The 23,590-nt window shown below is 36.5% G+C and overlaps 1 protein-coding gene across 2 annotated transcripts in view; it reads right to left on the bottom strand.

Moving 5' to 3' along the window:
- The window catches only part of LOC114648310 (CSC1-like protein 1), a 178,682-nt gene that overhangs the window by 50,637 nt on the left and 104,455 nt on the right, over positions 1–23,590 (bottom strand). For both annotated transcript variants that reach the window (XM_028797283.2, XM_051925535.1), the window contains exons 10-15: positions 21,228–21,308; positions 18,978–19,092; positions 11,188–11,321; positions 10,873–11,010; positions 4,118–4,271; positions 3,480–3,586 (exon numbers count right to left, since the gene is read on the bottom strand). In XM_028797283.2, coding sequence (XP_028653116.2) covers positions 3,480–3,586; positions 4,118–4,271; positions 10,873–11,010; positions 11,188–11,321; positions 18,978–19,092; positions 21,228–21,308 — 729 coding nt within the window. The remainder of the gene's footprint in view (positions 1–3,479; positions 3,587–4,117; positions 4,272–10,872; positions 11,011–11,187; positions 11,322–18,977; positions 19,093–21,227; positions 21,309–23,590) is intronic.

The raw sequence follows: 23,590 nt of genomic DNA, 5'->3' as shown, positions 1-23,590 counted from the left end.
CGCTGACAACAACAGCAGCAGGCAGTGATTGCCACATAGAATACATTAAATTTATGATATTCCAGGGAGGGAGACGACAAATCACAGCTTCCCGCTTTCTAATCGGGCCTGTGATTGGTGCTTTGACTGATGCCCAGATCCCACAGTATCTCCCCTTAGGAGAGGCGTTAGGCAAGTGTAATTGAATAGCGGTGCTGCAAGTTTAGCTTTACACCTGTTTTTAAGGCTAATTGACTGAAAGGGGCTTTCATGAAAGCGAGCGGCATGGTGGCGCAGTGAAAGGTGCCAGTTAGGAGACCCGGGTTTGCTTCCCTGCATGGAGTTTGAATGTTCTCCCCGTGTCTGTCTGGGTTTCCTCCGGGTACTCCGGTTTCCTCCCACAGTCCAAAGACATGCAGGTTAGGTGCATTGGCGATTCTAAATTGTCCCTGGTGTGTGGGTGTTTGTGGGTGTGTGCGCCCTGCGGTGGGCTGGCATCTTGCCCGGGGTTTGTTTCCTGCCTTGTGCCCTGTGTTGGCAGGGATTGGCTCCTGTATTTAGGATATAGTGGGTTGGATAATGGATGGATGGACATTTGTATGCATAGCCCCATTTGCCCGTTTTCGTTTTTTTTTCTTTCTTCAGTAATATTTCAGCAAACCCGGAGCTTGTCAGTTCAAATCCTGGTACTGACACCATTGTGTGACCCTGAGGAAGTCACTTCACCTGCCTGTGCTGCAAAAAACAAAAGTAATGTAACAAATTGTACCTCAGATGTTGCAAGTTGCTGGAATAAAGGCATAAGTCAAATAGATAAATATGTATTATACACATAGGAACTATTCATTTATTTTCAGTTAAGTCATCTGCAGCAAACCTTTATAAATGAGGGTTTCTCCTTTTTAGATAGTGCAAACTGTTTCTTCTTCATTGAGGTTTTCTCTTGGAGAGCTTTTTTCATTTCATTGAAAATTAAAGCAGCAGCTGCCAAAATATGTAGCTTTCTTATTAATTTTTCAACATTGTGTAAAATAACTTTATAAAGTAACATAAAAGGTTTAAATACTGGTTATCCTTTTACACTAAAATATTACTAAAGAGATACCAAAAAAGTAAAATGCATATGTTGTTTTTCTTTAAGGAGATTAAATATTACTGAAGAAAGAAAAAAAAAACTAAAACAGCCAAATGGGGCTATGCATACAAACTTAAAATGTTTAAATAAAACAGAAATATATACCTTTATTTTTACTTCCTTAACTTGTGGAGGGTGTATCCTGTAGCAAAGCCCTAACTTTTTTCGTGAAAACCCGTTTCAGTCAATAAGTCTTAAAAACAGGTGTAAAGATATTGACAATAAGCTACGCAAACCCACCAAGACATGGAATTGTTTAAATCAAGGTGCGAGTCGAAAAACACCATCCCATACTATTAGTTAACGATTAACACATTTCTATATGTATTGCAAGCATACAATACAACTGATAATATGTTGCGCTTATTTATCTGGTGTACCGACATTTTTGCGCGTTTAACGGCTGAAATCTAACGTGGTTTGTGCCCTTCAGAATGAAAACAGTTTGCATTTACCTTTTTAATAAAAGGCGATCTTTTAAGCCTGAGAAATCACCCCGTAAATGCACACGTTTAATTGCACATGTGTTAATATGTATGCTTACACACTGTTTCTTCTTCATTGAGGTTTTCTCTAGTATGTAGATCGGGGTAATTACATTCACGGCATTCGTAGTCTGAATCACAATGTGATTGTATGGGTGGTTACCTACCAGGTAACGCTTATGGTTGGCCAGCAAGTCAGCTAACATTAGCCACAGTGCCTTCAGTTGTGAGAAGCAGATCATAGAATGGTTGAAAATAGTTTACTGTCAAATAATGCAAAGAGTACGCGACACGTGTTTCGCCCTAATTCTTGGCTCATCAGGCGTAAGGCAAGTGTAGTTGAATAGCGGCACTGCAAGATCAGTTTCTTTTCAATAAAGTCAGACGTTAGGCAAGTGTCATTGAATAGCGGCGCTGCAAGTTTACTTTCTTTTCAATAAAGTCAGGCGTTAGGCAAGTGTCATTGAATAGCGGCGCTGCAAGATTAGTTTCTTTTCAATAAAGTCAGGCGTTAGGCAAGTGTCATTGAATAGCGGCACTGCAAATTTAGTTTCTTTTCAATAAAGTCAGGCGTTAGGCAAGTGTCATAGCATAGCGGCGGCGCTGCAAGTTTAGTTTCTTTTCAATAAAGTCAGGCGCGCTTTGCAGCGGCGAAGTTCTGCTTTTAAATTTTTATTAAGAAGAAAAGAAAACCTTTTTAAACTGAGGGAAAATATACCAATAACAATTTAAGGATCTGTTTTTTTGTGAAGCTGCCTTTACACAGCCTGTCCGCTGTTTTATAAATGAATGCCATATAAGGCCGTCCTTTCTCCTTCACAGTCAGTTCACGTGATTACGTGTGAGGCGTGATGACGCGATTCGCAACCCCCGCAACCCTGCCTCCCACGGCCAGCGAGCTGCAGTCCATTACTGTATATGGACAAAAAAGAGGTTCCAGTTATGACTGTTACGCTTTGAATTTCGAAATGAAACCTGCCTAACTTTTGTAAGTAAGCTGTAAGGAATGAGCCTGCCAAATTTCAGCCTTCCACCTACACGGGAAGTTGGAGAATTAGTAGTGAGTGAGTGAGTGAGTGAGTGAGTGAGTGAGTGAGTGAGTGAGTGAGTGAGTGAGTGAGTGAGTGAGTGAGTGAGTGAGTGAGTCAGTCAGTCAGTCAGTCAGTCAGGGCTTTGCCTTTTATTAGTATAGATACTTGATATCACTTTCACGATTAAATGTGTTAAAGCATGTATGTTACATTTTACAGATAAATTGTTAACTTCATTTAAATAATTATTACTGTTAATAATTACACATGTGTGGGTGGCATGGTGGCCAAGCGGTAGTACTGCTGCCTCGTAGAGATCATGTCCCTGGTATTCCCTGCATGGGGTGTGCATGTTTTCCTGGAGGGTTTCCACAGTGTGTTCCAATTTCCTTCCAAGGACATGCAGGTTTGGGGATTTGATGATGTTAAAATGACACTAGTGTTTGTGTGTGCTTGTATTCACCTTGCAATGAGCTGATGCTCTGTCCAGGGATTGTTTCTGCCTCACGCCCTATGCTTGCTGGAATGGGCGCGTCCCTGGATTGATGGAGGTAATCATTACACATCCGTCCTTTTCAGAGATATTGTGGCAAAGTGTCCTGGGAATTTAATGGATGTTTTTCGGGCTATTCACAACACAGCAAAGCTGAATGTTGTTTTCTCACCATGATGATATCGCAAGTATATACAGTACACTGCTTGCATAGCAGTAACGTGGTAGGCACACTCTGTGCTGAAAACTGTGCTATCCATATAGATGCAAAATGTATTAATTTAAATATAATTGAACAAATTATCAGTGGAAAATACAGAAATTAGTAAATACAAATCGAAATCATTGGGATGTACCTTGTCCAGTGTGACTCAAGTATTGTTGAATAGTATACAATTGTTGGAAGAAGAGCAGAAAACATCCACAGGAGAAGTGTAGGAAAAAACTGACTTATGACGGCATTCTGCAGAAGAGGAAAAAAAAAATACAACAGCTTGATCTACGAAGCACAGGCTTTTTGTTCTTATGCCCATTTTTACCTGCATACTATGCATAAGAAACATAATGTGACCATCTATGAGATACATAAAATGCACCATTCCAATGCAGAAAGCAAATGTTTAGAGATGAGAAACCAAAAATTATAGGCCTAGTTACTAATAATCACCAAATACATAATTTGTCTTTTAAAATGATGCAAGTCTGTTTTATTTCACCATAATAACAGTCTGTAACAAAGTAAATAGGTAGTAACATATGCTTACCAGTATATATTATATAATACACAGAAAATACTGTAGACCTATTCTAAAACTTAATTTGTGATCAAATGTAAGATGTACATTACATAGAAATGAACATATGGTTTAAATGACTGAAAGCAGTCAACCCAAATTCCACTGTCTTAAAAACAACACAGCAACACAGTATTTAATTTCTTTCTAAGCAGTTTTAACTTTTGTTAACATGAAGAATTGCAATAGAAAGCACTTACATGCAGGTAGTAAATAGGCAAAGTAACATTGAACTTGTCCATAGTACTGATGATGATAGAAGGAGTGGTGAGAAAGAAGAGCAATAAAAAGAGGACAAAATTCACACCCAGGTACCTGCTCCACCATGTAATTCCTTGGATGGAGATATTCTCCCTAATGCAAATAGAAATTGAAAATGATTACTTGCAGCATGGATTGACCCATAACACCCTAATTCTACATTCTCTCATTAGATTTGTTCATAACATATTAACAGTACAGTGTACAGGTTTTAGGATGATTTTGAAATTTATGAATTGTACCCCCTTTACCCCCCCAATTTACCCCCTCAAGTTTTGAACTTCAGTGCCCCACATCTATTTTACATACTGGCATCCATCATACTTTTTATAAATGTGACTGCTCAGACTGTATGAAATGAGACTTGAATAATGAAAACAAATTTCAAAATCATCCTAAAACCTCAGAAAACCTGTATACCAAACAAAAAGTAATCCAGATGACTGTTTAAAAGACTTGTCAAAGAGCTTTAAAAAGAATGTCTTGCTACTTAAAGTTAAGATGCCTCAAGGGTACTGCACACAGATGTAAATAAAATGAATGCATCTCAAAGGATGTTTTGTGGATACAACATATACCAAATGTGGGCAAAAATAAATGCCAATGATAATAAAACAGAGATGTTGACAATAATCTGCATGGCTTACCAGACACCCTAGGGACAGCAAATTCACTGGAGAATGACTGGAGCTGAAGGTGTATATATAAAGGTTACATTTTAAATTGTGTAGTCCCACCAACTTGGCAATTTTTGGCCATGTGCAGAGACTGTGCCAAGAGCCTCAACAATAGAAAGAACTGAAATCCAGTGCATATTTCTGCATACTAGAGTGAATAAACAGCAACCAACAGGAACTGGTAGAGATAAAAGATGTCTTCAGAGTTGTCAGGGCACAAGGCATCAAGTTGCTGGAATTGACAGGGGGCAATGTAATTCTCTAGGCCACCAGATAGCAGCATAAAGGTCTTGCTCAGTTCTCAGTTTAGAGGACAGACATGTATGTCATAGTCCTGTTTGCTTTAATGCTTGGCACAGTTCAGAGGAACATGAATCCCAGGAGCAGAATAATGGCACTGTGGTTTTGGTGACCCTTATACGCCCATGGGTTAACACAGAAGAAGCCATGGTGTGAGGTTTAAGGACTAAGGGGCATAACAGAGCCTACTACAATATTCTTGTTTTTCAAGATTAAATTAATATTTCATTCAGATTATATTTTTCTGGATCTCAAGGTGATGAGCTCAATCAATTCCTGAAATCAGAAGTATTACTAAAAGTAGTAAAACTTGTGTCTGTCCCTTCTTTCTTTTTTTTACCACATAGTTATTGTTGGTAAATAAATCACTAAGAAGTTACATTACAGCTATACTAAAACAACTTTTTATATTCTGAAAGAACAATGGGAATGGGACCTCACAATCAGATTTTTGGATAACAAATGAAAATCAACTTTAGATTGGATGCCCTCTTTCTCAGTCTGCTAGACAAATATAAGTTCATACTATTCATCAAGCACATCTATTTATTGTTTAACTCAATTAGATTTATGGCATTTCTCATTTGCAAAGTCTAAAGGGCTAACGTTACTTGGTCCCATGCTCTCGCTATGCCCCTGACTTACGTTTACATAATGTAACTAAATAAATTTGGAGTTACCATAGCTCCTCACCTTCCAATAGTTCTGTTAAATATAATCCTTTGTCACATTATGTTGGGAATAAATATGAACTATATAATTAAAAAATTAGTAAAGAAAAAAAAAATCTAATTCTCCTACCAGAAAATTACTGTAACATTTTGCAGAATAGAAAGTCAATTATCAATATTTGTCATTAATTACTAATAATACTGCATAAAGTCATATTCTATAGCTGGCTTTCTAACCTGTGTCTTGGCTTCTTTTTCAATGAGCTATATGAAAATGTATTACTATACCAAATGTGTATAATATATGAAGAACTTTATTCAATTTTTTCCTCCTTTACAGACATAAAGACAATACAGTTCTTATTCACAAACATGACATATATAGATATATATAGGTTTATGTCCAAAAGTCTGTTAATGGCATTTTTGTCTGATAGCCAAGATTCAGCCAGTTCTCTGGCACTTTTAGAACATAAACCCAGCATATGCAAACTTAAGTAGAACATATTCATAATAAATAAAACGTTACGACCAATACCCCCCTCCTCCACCTAATTTTGCTATATATTGCCTTTGATTCTTGTATGTCTAAGCATTATCCTCTGATGAAGGCTCCTGGTAGGGGCTGAAAGCTCAGGAATAAAAACTACTTTATGATACGTGATTCATTTTTTCTCCCTTTGTGGATATTATATATATATATATATATATATATATATATATATATATATATATATATATATATACACACATATATATATATATATATATATATATATACACACACACACATACTGTATATATACAGTACTGTGCAAAAGTTTTAGGCAGGTGTGAAAAAATGTAAACAAAGAATGCTTTCAAAAATGGAAGTGTTAATCATTTATTTTCATCAATCAACAAAATGCAGTGAATGAACAAGAGAGAAATCTAAATCAAATCAGTATTTGGTGTGACCACCCTTTGCCTTCAAAACAGCATCAATTCTTCTAGGTACACTTGCACACAGTTTTTGAAGGAACTCGGCTGGTAGGTTGTTCCAAACATCTTGGAGAACTAACCACAGATCTTCTGTGGATGTAGGCTTCCTCACATCCTTCTGTCTCTTCATGTAATCCTAGACACACTCGATGATGTTGAGATCAGGGCTCTGTGGGGGCCATACCATCACTTCCAGGACTTCTTGTTCTTCTTTACGCTGAAGATAGTTCTTAATGACTTTGGCTGTATGTTTGGGGTCGTTGTCCTGCTGCAAAATAAATTTGGGGCCAATCATACACATCCCTGATGGTATTGCATGATGGATAAGTATCCGCCTGTATTTCTCAGCACTGAGAACACCATTAATCCTGACCAAATCTCCAACTCCATTTGCAGAAATGCAGCCCCAAACGTTCAAGGAACCTCCACCATGCTTCACTGTTGCCTGCAGACACTCATTATTGTACTGCTCTCCAGCCCTTCGACGAACAAACTGCCTTCTACTACAGCCAAATATTTCAAATTTTGACTCATCAGTCCAGAGCACCTACTGCCATTTTTCTGCACCCCAGTTCCTATGTTTTCGTGCATACTTGAGTCGCTTGGCCTTGTTTCCACGTCGGACGTATGGCTTTTTGGCTGCAACTCTTCCATGAAGACCACTTCTGGCCAGACTTCTCCGGACAGTAGATGGGTGTACCTGGGTCCCACTGGTTTCTGCCAGTTCTGAGCCGATAGCACTGCTGGACATCTTCCGATTTCGAAGGGTAATAAGCTTGATGTGTCTTTCATCTGCTGCACTAAGTTTCCTTGGCCGACCACTGCATCTACAATCCTCAACGTTGCCTGTTTCTTTGTGCTTCTTCAAAAGAGCTTGAACAGCACATCTTGAAACCCCAGTCTGCTTTGAAATCTTTGTCTGGGAGAGACCTTGCTGATGCAGTATAACTACCTTGTGTCTTGTTGTTGTGCTCAACCTTGCCATGACTGAAACTGTCTTCCACAACCTCACCTTGGTAGCAGAGTTTGGCTGTTCCTCACCCAGTTTTAAGCCTCCTACACAGCTATTTCTGTTTCAGTTAATGACTGTGTTTCAACCTACGTGTGACATTGATGATCATTAGCACCTGTTTGGTAGAATTGGTTGATCATACACCTGACTATAATCCTACGAAATCCCTGACTTTGTGCAAGTGTACCTATAAGAATTGATGCTGGTTTGAAGGCAAAAGGTAGTAAGACCAAATATTGATTTGATTTAGATTTTTCTTTTGTTCGCTTACTTTGCATTTTGTAAATTGATAACAATAAACAATCATTTATATTTCTGAAAGCATTCTTTGTTTACAGCATTTTTTCACATCTGCCTAAAACTTTTGCACAGTACGGTATATATAGATATAGATATATAGATAGACTATCTATCTAAGTAAAAAATATGTGAACCCTTTGAAATTATCTGGTTTACTGCATGAATTGGTCATGAAAAGTGATCTGATCTTCATCTAAGTCACCGGTACTGATAAACATAATGAGCTTAAGCCAATGACACACAAAAATATTCTACTCTTTCATGTCTTTATTTTACAAACGCATTCAATGTTCACAGTGGTAGTGGAAAAAGTAAGTGAACCTTGGGATTTATTAACTGGTTGACCCTGCTTTGGCAGCAATGACCTCAACCAGGCACTTCCTGTAACTGCAGATCAGACCTGCACATCGTGAGGGGGGAAGTTTAGCCCATTCTTCCCTGCAGAACTCTTCCATATTCTTTGGTTGTCTTCTGTGTATGGCTCTCTTCAAGTCATTCCACAGCATCTCAATAGGATTGAGATCTGGGCTCTGACTGGGCCACTCCAAAAAGGCGGAGTTTGTTCTTCTGAAGCCATTGTGCTGTGGATTTGCTGCGATGTTTGGTGTCATTGTCCTGTTGCATCACCCAGCCTCTTCTGAGCTTAAGTTGACAGACACCCTCACATTATCCTGGAGAATTTGTTGATAAACTTGTGAATTCATTTTCCCCTCAATGATGGCAAGCTGTCCAGGCCCTGATGCAGCAAAGCAGGCCCAAATCATGATGTTCCCTCCACCATACTTTACTGTAGGGATGATGTTTTGATGTTGATATGCAGTGCCCTTTTTACGCCAAATGAAATTCTGCTTGTTCCTCCAAATACTTCAATTTTGGTTTCATCACTCCACAAAACATTTTCCCAGTACTGTTGTGGAGTGTCCAAGTGCTCTTTCGCAAACTTCAGGCATTCAGCAATGTTCTTTTTTGATAGCAGTGGCTTCCTTCTTGGTGTCCTGCCATGGACTCCTTTCTTGTTCAATGTTTTGTGCATAGTTGACTCATGAACAGAGATGTTAGCCAGTTCTAATGACTTCTTCAAGTCCTTTGCTGTCACTCTAGGGTTCTTCTTTACCTTGTTGCTGACTCTGCGTTGTGCTCTTGGGGTCATCTTGGCAGGGCACCCAGTTCTAGGCAGAGTAGCCACAATACCAAATTGTCTCCATTTATAGACAACTTGCCTAACAGTAGACTTATGAATATCTAAAATCTTTAAGATGACTTTGTAACCCTTTCCAGCCTTATGTAGATTAACAATTCTCGATCGTAGCTCTTCAGACAGCCCTTTTGTGAGAGGCATGACTCCCATCTGGATATGCTTCTTGTCAAGAGCTCAAACTCAAAGTTTATAGTGATTTTTATCAATCAAAGTAATTCTGGGCTACACCTCTGAACTCGTTTCATTAAATGGACTCTAGGTGTGCTAAATTCTGACTGCAATGAGCTTTTTAAAAAGTCATTAGCTTAGGGTTCACTTACTTTTTCCAACCTTTGGTTTCACAGTTTGTATGATTTATTCAATATGGTCAAAAATTCTCTGAAAATCCTTGTATCTTTAGTTATAGGAGACTGTGTTTGTTTATTATTGTGACTGACATGAAGATTTGACCATGTTTTATATGAGAATTAGACATATAGATAATTCCTAGGGGTTCACATACTTTTTACTTTGACTGTAGATATTTGCACAAGTTAAAAACATGTACACAACTCAGCAGTATACTTTGATTTTACTGTCAGACTAATACCTGGAGCAAAATATTGGCTCACATAGTTAAACAAATACTGAGTGTATTCTACAGCACAATGTACTTATATTTTCTGAAACTTAAATGTACAATGTAATTGGAATATTATGTCACTTGGCTACATAAATGTTATAAGTATAACCTCTGGAATTTTTTCAATAAGTATTCATCCTCTGTCCACTGACACTATGCATTTGATTGTAATAATCTGGTCATAATGTTACACAATACAGTTTCAAGTTAAAGCAGAACCAGTTTTTCTTTCTTAACAAAAATGTACCATAAGAAATGTTTTGATGAGAAGAAAACATTCAACCAAACAGTTACTGGACAGGAGGATTGCAAAACTATACTTCATAATAACTTGTTCCATGTATCAATGCTTCTCTGCATGAAATACTTCAGCATTAATGAAAATGTTTAATGTTTTTACCTGCTAACATCAATGTTGCTGTGGAGGAATGGAAGAACTAGCTTTATAGTCACAAAGAATGTGCATTTGGCTTTTGTTAATATTGTTAATAAATAGAATAGTATAGCATGCTAAATTAACCAAGGAGTCAAAAAAACTGAAGCAGACTGTGCGAATATGTGCATTGACCTCATGTACAAGAAAAGGAGGCAGCAAACAATGGCTGAGGATCAGCGTCCATATTTCTAGGAGCCGAAAATCATTTAGTTGCAGCAAGAAAATGAACAATAATAGTTCATACCAACTTCATACCAATGCTTTTATTAACAAATATAGGTTGTATACAGTTTATTTGTTAATTGGTGTTTATAATATTCAATTGCACCACACTGGTGTGACTCATTCACAAAACAGAAACGACTAACAGATTTCAAGACAGTTGACTTTTCTAACAAAATAAAAATCAAGATCTGCTTTAATTATTTCAATCACTGAACATTTAATAAAATATCATAATTAATAAACATCTACAGCCAAATTTCAAGGCAGCTCACCAATAGATATTGTGTGGATCAGGCTCATATGTCACAGACCACTTGTTAACTTGCAGTTCCTTGCTAACAGTAGAAGGGTTTGGGTGATGTCTGCATTCACAGCCATTACAAGTTATTGCATTGAAGTCTTGAAGAATGCTGTAAGTAAACACAATTTAAAACTTTTACATTTTTTTCCTTCTGAATACACTAGTGAGGTTGAGTATACTTAAAAAAACCTGAAGCATTGCATGGTAATTTCATAAAACAAACGGATAACTGATAAATAGGACAAACATAAGGAAGATAAAATAAAATAAGAACATATAAGCTTACAGATTTGCCATTGCTTCATTCTGTAAAGTAACAAAAGCCATGCCCAATGGCTTTGAGGTCACATTGTTTCTTTCCTTGTCATATTCCTCTTCCAACTTGCTTTCACTGACTGAATAGTAATCAATTGCATCAACCTGCAAATAAAATAGACAAACCTATGCCATTTAAAAGTTGAATTTGCAACATATTACAACATAAATCTGTCAGTGACGTAAGGAAAGAAAGGAATATAGTAAATATGAAATTTGTGTATTATGAAATTTTCTGTATTAAAAATATGTCTGTGAAAGAAACTGCATTTGGGATTTGAACCAAAACTGGCTAAGTCACATATCCTATACAACAGCAGAAAAACTCCAATTTATTTAAGTATGGGGAGCAAATGCTGAAAGAAGAGGTTATTATGCAAACATTTTTTTATATGCTGCGGTGGGTTGGCACCCTGCCCGGGATTGGTTCCTGCCTTGTGCCCTGTGTTGGCTGGGATTGGCTCCAGCAGACCCCCGTGACCCTGTGTTCGGATTCAGCGGGTTGGAAAATGGATGGATGGATTTTTTTATATGAGGACATTACAGTTCAATGAATAATTTGTCACACATGTGCTCATGGGAGACAGATAATGGGCACAAATGGTGTTATTACTCAGTCAGATCAGGACTTAGTACTGTCAGCTGATCCTTTCTTCTTTTGTCCCTCTGCAGACCCACAGAAGAACATACCTCCCTCCCAGTGACGTCACCACCAACCCTTCCCTCTGATGATATCACTTCTTGCTATCACTGATGACATCCTATCTATTCCAGAACCCACCTACTGAAGACCTAATTTCCTTTTCCAGCCGACCTGATCCATCCCCTTCCTGTTTCAGCCATATTTAAGAAACCAGTCTATTTTAGACTCTGATTTGTAAAGATGTGTTTAATTTGCCTGCATTATTTTTTAGTATACTGGGTGGCTATACCCCCCAAACCTTTTTCGTGCTCTTTGCCTGGTTCTTTTGTAAATTAAAAAAAAAAAAAAATTGTTTTATATAATGTAATTCCTTATTTTCAAATGCTAAAAAGTGGTCATTTATAAACTTTTCAATTTGTCACAAAGTTGGCTGGTGTTCTTCGTGTTGATCATACAACTAGGAGCAGCATAATAAAACAAACAAAAAAAATCAACTTTGTAATCACTTTACTAATAGACACTACTATATGCATCATTTAGTTAGAATAAAAAAAGGAACTAGAAGCAGGGGACTTTATTAATGTTCATGAGGCAGGCTCGACAGAAAGGAAACCCACTTAACTGAAACATTCAGTTTATGCAAGTTCACCTGATCTCTTAGCAAGCCTACTTCCTGACATGGTGGAGGTATTGAGGATCAAAGCCTAATCAATTTAGCTATAGGCACAATGTGTCACAGTCCAGACTAATGCACACACTCACACTAGGCCAATTCAGACTCCCCAGTTAAGCTCACAGTGAAGAGCAAATCACAGGGAGCAGAGGGAGAAATTAAAAATTCTACACAAGAGACACCTCAGCTAGAAACTGAACTGTGTGGTAAGGTGACTAGTACTTTAAGCTTTGCTGCATCATGTTTTCAAACTTGAAGCAATAGATATCAACATGAAATGATGTATTTCATATAAAGGATGTTGGGAATTACCTGAGGTGCTGCCCTAAGCCCATCCTTTTGTCCCTTTTTGTATCTGTTGCTATACATTACCAGTAACACAGCATCACATGTTAAGAGAAACAGGAGAAATAAAAACAAGTGTTGCTGTGCACTTAGTGCCTTTACAAACTGATGCTTGAGATGTATTTGTTTTTAGCATTTTAATTTCAATACCTTTCACCTGTCTTTCAGATTTTTATTTTTTGTAATTAGCACTATTGTCTTTGCTTCAAATATTCTGTGTATGACTTACAGTACTGGCACCTGATAATTTATATCATTCAGAGCTGGCTGTCTTTGGCAACAATTGTCTTTTGAAAAAATAAATGCTCTAGGATTTGACATTGCTGTCTGAAGAATTACCAATTTAAAATACAAAATCATATTTCAATCTGAAAGTAAGTTTGCATTGTTTAAGACATTTTAAGGCTGAGATGCTTTTATCAGTTGCTCACTTTATTCATAACTTAGCCATCTTTTAACTACAGAAGTATTTACTTCATGAATATCACTTGGGATAAAGACTTTTCCAGACCACTGTAAAGACAATGTTTGTCACATTTAGTTTAGGTATCCATTATAAAAAGCAACTAAACAGTCTATAATAAACATTCACTATTTTATTAATAATATATTTTTCAGAACACACATATATTCTCACATATTATATTCACTATGCTATTAATAATATATTTTTCAGTAAAAATAAAATTACTCTTAAATATGTTACAGATCAAAGAAAAATGGCAATAACTTATTAAAAAGTCTTACTAGTATGTTTTATAACATAGACCCTAAATAGCTGCTTATAGTGAATACCTAAAATATTATCACAATAAGTTTGCATTCTTTGAACAATTATGCCTCAAATATAAATCTTCTGGTGGCACACTTTTACTAGTGCAAAAAAAAAAAAAAAAACACTTCTGCCATATACAATTCTGTCATGGGGTGGAGAGTATGGTTAGAGTATTCATTAAAAAGTCCTTGTTCAAACTGTGCTGATTATATCACATTTTCACAGTCTAGCCATGGATCCAAGGTGTGAGCAGCTCCTTTCAGAAACAAAAACCTGCTAAAAGGGCAGACTAAGTAAAAAGGGCTGCAGGGAACACATTAGGAGTAAATAACAATGAACACTGACAGACAAACCGAGGGAAAGAGAATTTAGAGGCAGGCAATAATCTGGGACAAAGCAGACAGCAAAATGTCAACAAATCAAAAACACAAAGCAGGACTAGGAAGAACACAAAAGTCTTTCACAAAAACAGGCACAATCTCAAATAACATGCTCTTGTTATTACCCCAACCCTCCTATCACATGACTTCTGCATAATATTAGTTGATAAATTGCACAATTGGATAAATTGAATTACAGGCAAAAAGTACAAAAATGTTGCAATTAAATACAATTTGCATGTGAGAGGAGGTGGAAGGCACAGAATGTGGAACAGTTCTTGATATGATGATCCTTTTAATAATTACCTAGCATTACTGTAGATAACATCCAGTCAGTACAGTTGCTCTTCTCATAGGACTATGCACATGACATACAAAAAAAAACAGTATTATGTCATACAAGAATATCTTAAGGTTTTTATGTTTAACACAGCAAATAAACATCCAGGCAAAAAAGAGTTATTGAATGCAAAATGGAAAGTGAGTGAATTAACCAAAATACACATAAACGTACACTAGGATGAGCAACAATTCTAGAACCTGTATACAAAAAAAAATGAAGCACACAAATAAATACTATTGCTGAAACATTTGCAACATAACATCAACACATTCAGTTATAATGTGTATAAGTATATAAGTATTCAGTATGTTATATTTTATTGTTACTTCTGTCATTTTTGAATCATTACTTTTCATATTTTTATGTATTTTCATTTTGTTTGTAATTATGTACTGTTCTTTTAAATGTGCCACAGTTACTTGTGTTTTAGGGGTGGAGGCCCAGGAGGTGGGGCTACCCTGGCATCACCACATCTGAGCCCTCACTCTGGATATTTAAGGCAAGAGCAGCAAGGACTCAAGGAGATCATTGCATTTATCTGAAGTTCTTTGTTTTGTAAGTATTGCTATTTTCCTTGTCGGATTCTCTGGTTTTTCAGTATTTTCTGTTCTGTCTTTAGAATTTAATACTGAAGTACTGTTAAATTTCAACCAGGACTCCTCCACTAGCTGGTGTTCACATTCCTTTTTATGTCCCCTTTTTATTCTTTTAGTTATTTTAATAGTGTAACTGGTGTTAATTATTTGCATTATTCTAACTTTTTTTAATAATTACATTTCTTTTATTTTTTTATATTCTTTTTTTATTATTATCTGTGTTTGTTCTGTGATTCCTGTGGGTGATTTCCCAGAACGTGGGGCCACCTGCCTATCACTCTGTGAGTTTCTTTTGTTGATTGCTGTGCTTTTTGTGAACTTCCTGATTTTTTTACCTCTGTGCTCTGTTTTTTGACCATTACTTACATGTGTTTTATTGGGACTTATCTGCATCTGGATAGTCTTTGCCTTTGTGTTCCTTGGAGCTTATTTTGGTGGCCTCAACCCCATTTTGCTATGTTCACAGATCATAATACTTTGTCTACAAATTAGATTAGAGTTGAATAAAATATCTGACAGAATTTAAAAAAAAACTGAAGAAACTCAGGGTGAAAGAAAAATCAGCCTATTGCATAATAAGCATAGTTTGTGTATGTCACCCTAACAAAACACCACACAATACATTAAAAACATAATTTGAACCTAAGATAAATCACATGGAAACAAAGGAGACTCTTACTACATCTAGTAAATGTTCTACCTTTAAAACAGATTATAAACTGAATGTGCATAATATAGGAGCTGACAAAAATCACAAGATCATCAGGAAAGCAATTTCTTTAAAAATTAAGGGATACATTTAAAATTTATGAAGTTAGTTATTTTTTGCATCAGTGTTATACTGTCATTTGTCCTAAACACGTGCTCCATTGGTCAAGGTTATATATAATAATTCTATTAAACACTACACATTCATGGGGGGGGCTTATGCTATAAATCCCAACCTATCTAAAACATGATATAAAAGCATTAAAGCTAGAAATCTGCAAATAATTTGTGTTGCTGCCCATCCTAGGTTCAAATAAGAAATCTGACAAACAGGAGGAGACCATTCAGTCCATCAGGCCTGTTTGTTTAGCTAATGGCTAAGCTGTCACAATATCTCATCCAGATTTTTCTTAAAGATTGTCAGGATTTCTGCTTAAACTACATGTCTTGGTAGTTACACAACTCTATGCATAAAGAAGTGCTTCCTGGCTTCAGTTTTAAATGCATTTCACATTAATTTCCACTGATTAAGATTAGGTCCCCCACACAGAATAAACAGGTTTAATTCTCTGTCAGAGTAGGACATGTCCTTAAGTCCTGGGATGAACTTGGTTGCTCTCCTCTGCACAGCCTCAAGTGCTGCTATGTCTTTCTTGTACCATGGTGACCGGAACTGCACACAATACTTCAGATGCAGTCTTACCAGTGCATTAAATAATTTGAGCATAACGTACATTGACTTAAATTCAATAGCTTTTATGAAATAACCTAACATTTAATGGTTAGTTTCTCTTGATATTGAGTTTACTTTTTTTGCCTATCTATGAACTACTATTATTTTTTTAGATTTTTAGAATCATCTATGGTAATGGAATAACAGTGCAATTTATTACTTTAATAAGAAGACAATAAAATGTATTATTTCTTCATCCCCATCAATTTTATGCTGATAATGATAATCCTTCAAAGATTAAGATTTAATGATTCAAAATGCTCAGGGCACATTTAATTCAAGCATATGCATTCAAGTTTGTTGCATAATATTACAGTAGAGAAAGAGCTTGATATGACTGCAATGATGCAGGTCAGCTCCATGTTCCCACTTTTGTTTGGATACCTTTTGAACCCAACACTGTCAATAGTCATGACTGGATGAGCTTGGCAGATGAGGACAAACACACACACAAAGCAATGGGTAGATGCAAAAATGAGCTAGTGCTTTTATTAAAAGCAGTCCAAAACAGTGATCAAAAGTGCAATGCTTTCAAATGTCAATACATAAATAATCCAATAAAAGAACAGAAATCCGTGAGATTAAAAACAGACTTAAAACAAGAATAAAAAAAAAAAACTATCACAGTCATTGGGTAAATGCTGCTGTCACTCCTGGATGAGCCTAGCACAACTCCCTCTTTGTCTCCCCAGCTTACCCACTGCTAGCTCAGCTGGCAGAGACTTCAACAGCCGCAGTCCTCTCCAACCCAACCCCCTTCTTGGTTGCTTCAAGTGGCATCGGCCAGACAGCTTGGGGTCAGTTGTCCTCTCGTCTTCCTTCTCACTCACTCTGGCATACCTCTGATCCCTGGAAAGAATGCCACCTCAATCACACCCACTCCTCTGAACAATCAGTGGGGATCATCTGGCCCTAGAACACAGATCCTTTGCTCCATCACGGGACCAAAGACCGCGCTGCCTTTCCCCATACTAGCTGGCTCGTTCTCTCTTTCTTCACTCCAATGCTGATCTCTAAGCTCAGTTTGCATTCTCTTTTTTTCATCTCTCCTTGGCTCTTTTTCCCCCCTTCTCCAATCCTGTGCTCCCCTTTCATACACTGCAGAGAGTTGTAAGTGTGATTGCCTAATTTCTGTCTTGAGCTGATAACAAGACAATCAGACCGCCCACGCATGTCGGCAAGCAGCTCGGAGTTTGGCATTCACAGACACAGCACTTGTGTAGAATACAGTTTTCAATGATGGATGGTGATGAATAATTGAGGCGTTTTAACACAAGTTTTAATGTATGCTCATTTAAGAAATGCTTATTCTTTCAATTAAATCAGTCTAGAACAGTACCCAAAGTCAACAGTCATTTTGATCATTCTTTTTTTTTTACTTCGAAATGTCTGTTGGAAATTAATACATTGGCATCATTTCCTTATTGCCTTCTTTTTAACTTGCCTTTTAGGAAGGCATTCAAATTCAGGTTGTATTTGCTGATGTAGTAATTTGTTAAAATTTCAGGTTTAAGGTTACAGTTTAAGTTTGAACTATGCCATCAACTATTTTTTTTTTCTTAATTCCTTTGTGCTGATTCTACATTCATTTTGTGATTCAGTGTCTATTTACTTCATGACTTATGTATTAACTTATAATTATATGTTTTAATGATTAACTGCACAGATTTATGCAATTAATTATAAAATTTTTTATTGATTCCCAGCCCTAATTCAAACATACACTTAGAATATAAACTATTCTGTTCTCGGTTACTAGCTGACAGGTCCACTACAAACTTAATAATCACCCAGATGTAAAGTTCAATGTCTACATGTGAGTGTTATGTATGGTAACTGACCATTCCTAGATCCTACTAAAGTACCTGAAATCATTAAATGGGATCAATCAAATCAAGGGATTTTCTTGCTAAGTGTAACAGGCAGACATATTTTTGTGTATGGAGATATTATTTAAACTTTAAGTTCAGTCAAATAAAAAGGTAGTAGTACATCACAATATATTACATAACTTAGTCACAGTGTTATTACATGATAGAACCATATTGTGATTTCTAACTCTGCTTACTGCCTTACTCCAATTTCTGCATCCTTATGGGTGAGACCCGATCTTGTCAAACTACATCATGGAACTTTAAATTCTATAGTCATCACAGACAGCTAGCCTAAAACTCAAGCCCAACTTTTATCTTTTGGAAAGTGTTATTCTAGGAATTTGTGGTTTATAAGTTGCTTAGGATAAAAGTACTAGATGAGTTTAAAAGTTGCTCATTTTTTTACCAAATTCATATGCTCTGAATAATGGGGTCTTATTGACAGATCTTGGGAAAAACACATTATAAATAAGAAGTTCATCCACAGGAGGATAAATACAAAACCACTGACAAACATACTCATTGTAGATTAAAAATTGTAAATAAATCAGCTTATTTTTGTATTGTGAAAGAAAACCCAGAACAACAAGGAGAATATAAAAATTCCACAATAGACCACAATCAAACCAGGGTTCAATAGTTGTGGTTTTATTTTACATTTTATTTGCAAATCTCATCCCAAATGTCTTACCAGTTTATAGCATCCCATGGTGAAGCAGCAGCAAGGTTGTGGGTTGATAGACACACGTTTTCCTTCTTTTTCAAGCAGTTTTCTATAATGTATTAAATTTTGTTTTGCTCTTTTCCTGCAATCAAAAGAAAACTACTTTTCATCATAGTTCATTTTTAAAAATGTCATTAAAAAACCATTGACAGCAAAAATAGGAAACCACTATTACAATACTTTTAGACCACTGTAATCAACAGAGTTTTGAAAGAGTTCTCAAACTCTAGGAACATTTTCAGACTTTTCTCAGTAAAACCTTTATATTTATTTTATATTCTATATATTTACTTGAGTAAACTGTAATTCTATGGCTAAAAATAGTTAAGTCAGCAAGAAAGAGTAGTAGACTGCACAATTGCTTTTGTGTGCATGGTTATCTATCACAGAAAACAATGATAAATGGACCATAGTCATAAGAAGCAAAATACTCCTGGCTCCCTCTTGATCAGAGGGTCTGCATTCAATATTCAGTTCTAGATTATCAAAATGCCAAGCACACTCACCTGAAAAACCGCAATGATAACCTACAAGATTAACAACTTTAGGCTCCTACCTATTTCTAACTCTGTTGGCAATTGACTCTTTGGTAAATAATAAAATTCTTCACATAACTTGTGTGCATTTTCATTTAGAAAACAGTGAAAAGTACACTCCAGGTGAAGATGTGAAGACTCCACAAAGACAGTGGAAACGGCAGTATTTTAAACAAGGTCTCTGAGAGCTTGAGCAAGCAAAAACTACTGCATCATTTTACTTCCTCAAGTACAGTTGAAAGCATTTATTCAGCTTACATTATTTGCGGCATAAATGAACAATAATCTGCAACAGCAATGCATTCTGTAAATTACAATGTATGGAAGGGCTGATTTGATAGGAGATACATTATTAGTAATATTCTGACAATGTGCTTACTTTGTATGAAACTGGAAGGTTACTATGTACTTGGAAATTTGAAGTGCCTTATTTATGAAATTTCACAGTACTTCAAATTGATAATTCATCCTAATTGGATTCTTTAAGGTCAGGATGTCTTTTTGTCTTGATCCTACGATTGTCAGTTTTGGCAAGTCTTAGAAGCCTAACAATTCATGTTTTATACATAAACAAAGCTAACCTCCTTTTAGAAGCCACCCATATATCTTAACCAACAAGCACTTTCAATATTTCACAAACTTAATGAACAAGAGCAACTCTTGAGAACAGTAAGATTGCATTTTAAAATGCTCAGAAATCAAAATAATTATTATGGTAAAAATAACACCACATCACAAACTCTGGCTAATTTATTACACACACACACACACAAAATGTGCTTCTCTGGCTCCCCACAACACTGAAGTGGTATATGTGAGTTGAAAAAAATGATGCAACTTAACAAGTCCTCTGACTATTCTCAGTTTTTCACACCAAAATATAATTCTTACAGCCCACTTATAGTATTCTAATAAAATGCAGTAAAGGTGAACTGAGGCTTAATGAAGCAACCAAACTAGTCATTCAGATGGAAGTTGCTGCAGTTGCTGTAAAATACACAGAGCCTGCAGCTTGCAAGAAAATTTCTTTTCTTGTCTATGTATGGTGTCACACATGTGCGAATAGGAGGCAGCTAAAGGGATTGAGTAATTCTAATATCACATCAGACCAGGGGGGCGGCAGGATGGGCTGACTGTCTTTCTTAGTTCCTTACAGACCATTCCCGGGAAATCCCACCAGGTTCCGGCACCTCAGATGACGTTGTCCCCGATGACATCACTTCCTCTATGGGCCTTTAAAGCCACCAGCTTACCTCCAGTCTGACAGTTCTGTTTTGGACTTGGTCTTGTGAACATCCCTGTTCAATTATTTAAACCCCAAAGCTTTATGAAGTCTGGAGTGAATTACTTGTTACAATGGTTTATTTCAGATCATGCAATGGTCCTTACATACTCACACAAGTCTTGTAACTGTTTTCTTTAGGCTGTCTCAGACAAAAAAAAAAAAAAAAACTGAATTCTGGTTGTAGGTAGTTCCAAGAGGTGCTAATAAATGTTTTATTTTATTCACATCATATGTAGTGAATGAATAAAATCACAACCATACTTATATGTAAAAGATTTTTTTTAAACCAGACTAGTATACATAAATTGGGATGCATAAGAAATATTGTAAAAATACTGCATAAGCAAAAATATTTATGTCTAAATATCAATTTTTGACTGAGGATAGAATACTTACCTTTCTTGGTTCAGGCAAATCAATTTAGCAGCATCGTAGCAAAGTTCAATTTTTTCAATGATAACTGATGGGTAAGCTTCACTAGAACAGAAAAAAAAACACAAAGAAAGAACATTACTGTTTTATTAAAGCACTTCAGTTTAAGTTGTATTCCTTTTCATTCAAAGAAAGTCAGAGCTGAACAATACAACATCAAGATTCTGAAATTAGAGAAAAAAAAATATATTTTAGGTATCTTCAGCTCATATGGAAAAAAAAAATCCAAGCACTGCATTGGAAATACAAAACAAAATTGTCCAGGGTGTGTACATGACACACTAATGTTTACAGAAATAACTATAATTGTAAATATATTATATATATATATATATATATATATATATATATATATATAAATAACATGTCAAAAACATAAAAACCAATGAACAACAATAAATTAAATATGAGCAACTGGTAACAATCATGTGCATATACAAAAGCTTTTGTGCTGTGTGACTAACTAGTACTCAACATCATAGGACACATGTGCATTTTGTAATTTTTCCCAGTTTTAAGCTGTACAGTACACCCCCAAAATTTGCAGGGGTTATGTTCCTAGAGCACCCGTGAATTATGAAAAACCGCAAATTTTGGATGTGGTTAAAAAATGCCTATTTTTATAGTTTAAACCCTAAATATACCCCCAAAACACTTTAATTTAATTTCAAACTCAGCTTAATACATTACCTAAAAAAAAAAAAAACTATGTAAAGGTAAACCTGTATACTGTACTGCTGTGTATCCTGCAGTGCTAGAATGTAAAATTCAGATGTTACCGCTATATGTACTGTAATTCATGCAAGTGTGTTTTCATTGCCAGAAGCCTTAGAAGGTGCAGGGCTTTTCGGTGGCATCTTGGGGCTTTAACCCTTAAACTGCCACATACTTGAGGGTTAATGCATCCCTGGACGCCAAATACTTTTTTTGCTGCACTTTAAGTAAACATCACAATTCACAAAGAAAAAATGAAATTTTAATGGAGCACATTTTTTTTCATGCAAAGAGCATCACAATTACTGCAACACTGAACGTTCTACACAATACTAATGAACAGTAAAAACTATTTTAAAAACTACTGGAACAATATGTACAAGGTGCAACTGACGCCATGGATGAAATTAAGTAAATCACTGAGCCAACTGCGCTTGAACTGGCAGCACGCAAGCACACAGAGGTAAACGCTGACGCTGGCAGGCTAGTCCAGTGTAGCGGCTCAATCCCAGAGACAGTGAGGCTGCAGTGCTGCAGGGTGTCACGCTTGGGTCACAGAATTGCACAGAAAACACAGGAGATTGTAGAGACAGGAACTTTATTCAAACACTTCAAACAAACATGTATCTTTCAGAAGTAAAACGAGCTCAGTATGCAGTTAGTTCTCGATTAAAGAATAGACAAACATCATAGGGGAGTACAATGGGAGCGGGATCCCCAACAAGAGCAAAGGATGTCTGGGGGAGAAGAGAGAAACAAAGCAATCAGCCAAAAAGGACAGGTGCTATTCAGGCTTTTAAGTATGCGTAGCGTCACGCGAGAAGCATATCACGTGACAGAGCAGCTGCAAGTAAGGGAGAAATGTGAAAGTAGCCTATCATCGTTTTTTTAAACGACCCCTATTCCCCTTACAGCGAGTACACATTAAATATAACAAAGCACCAACAAAACACACACAGTAAATCATGAAAAACGTTCATGAAAGACAGCAATGGATGAAATGTAATGATGAAAATAGATAGTTCAGAGATCCGCATGTTGAATGGGAATGTAAAGATAGTCCTACCGCTAGTTCCTGAAATGGTGAAGATGGGTGGACGGGTTCAGGAGCGCTTCTTTCTTTGCAGGATGGCCATGAATCCAGTTACAGTCATAATGTACACAGGCAGACGGCAGACAATCCAGATGCCAACCACGAAACAATCCAGGACAAAACGAATAAGTACAGGTAACCCAACAGAAGGCAGGCAGAGAGACAGGAACTTGAAACACAAATTACAAAAACTTTTTTCTGCTTTTGGTCACCAGCCCCCTTTTTAAAAGCCGCGCAGACATCCTTTGACCCCGACAGCCCCAGCACCCTCAACAGAAGTCCAATCAGAACCACTGCAAGGACTGCTGGGAGTTGGAGTTTCAAATTCTATTAGCTACTTTCACCATCCCAAGCCACGTTTCCTCTACAGTTGCTTCCTGTTCTCTCTACAGTACATTATTGCCACGAAAAAAGCCATAAAAATTGCGGAGGATATTTGTAGTTTCCACTAACAATTATTAGATAGGTTCTAAGGAAAAATCCGCGAATGACTGAGGCGACGAACTCTGAACCGCGACTT

The sequence above is a fragment of the Erpetoichthys calabaricus genome, chromosome 3, assembly GCF_900747795.2.
Source record: "Erpetoichthys calabaricus chromosome 3, fErpCal1.3, whole genome shotgun sequence".
NCBI lineage: Eukaryota > Metazoa > Chordata > Cladistia > Polypteriformes > Polypteridae > Erpetoichthys > Erpetoichthys calabaricus.
Note: the sequence above shows the minus strand (reverse complement) of the source record. Positions and strands in the feature narration are given on the sequence as shown.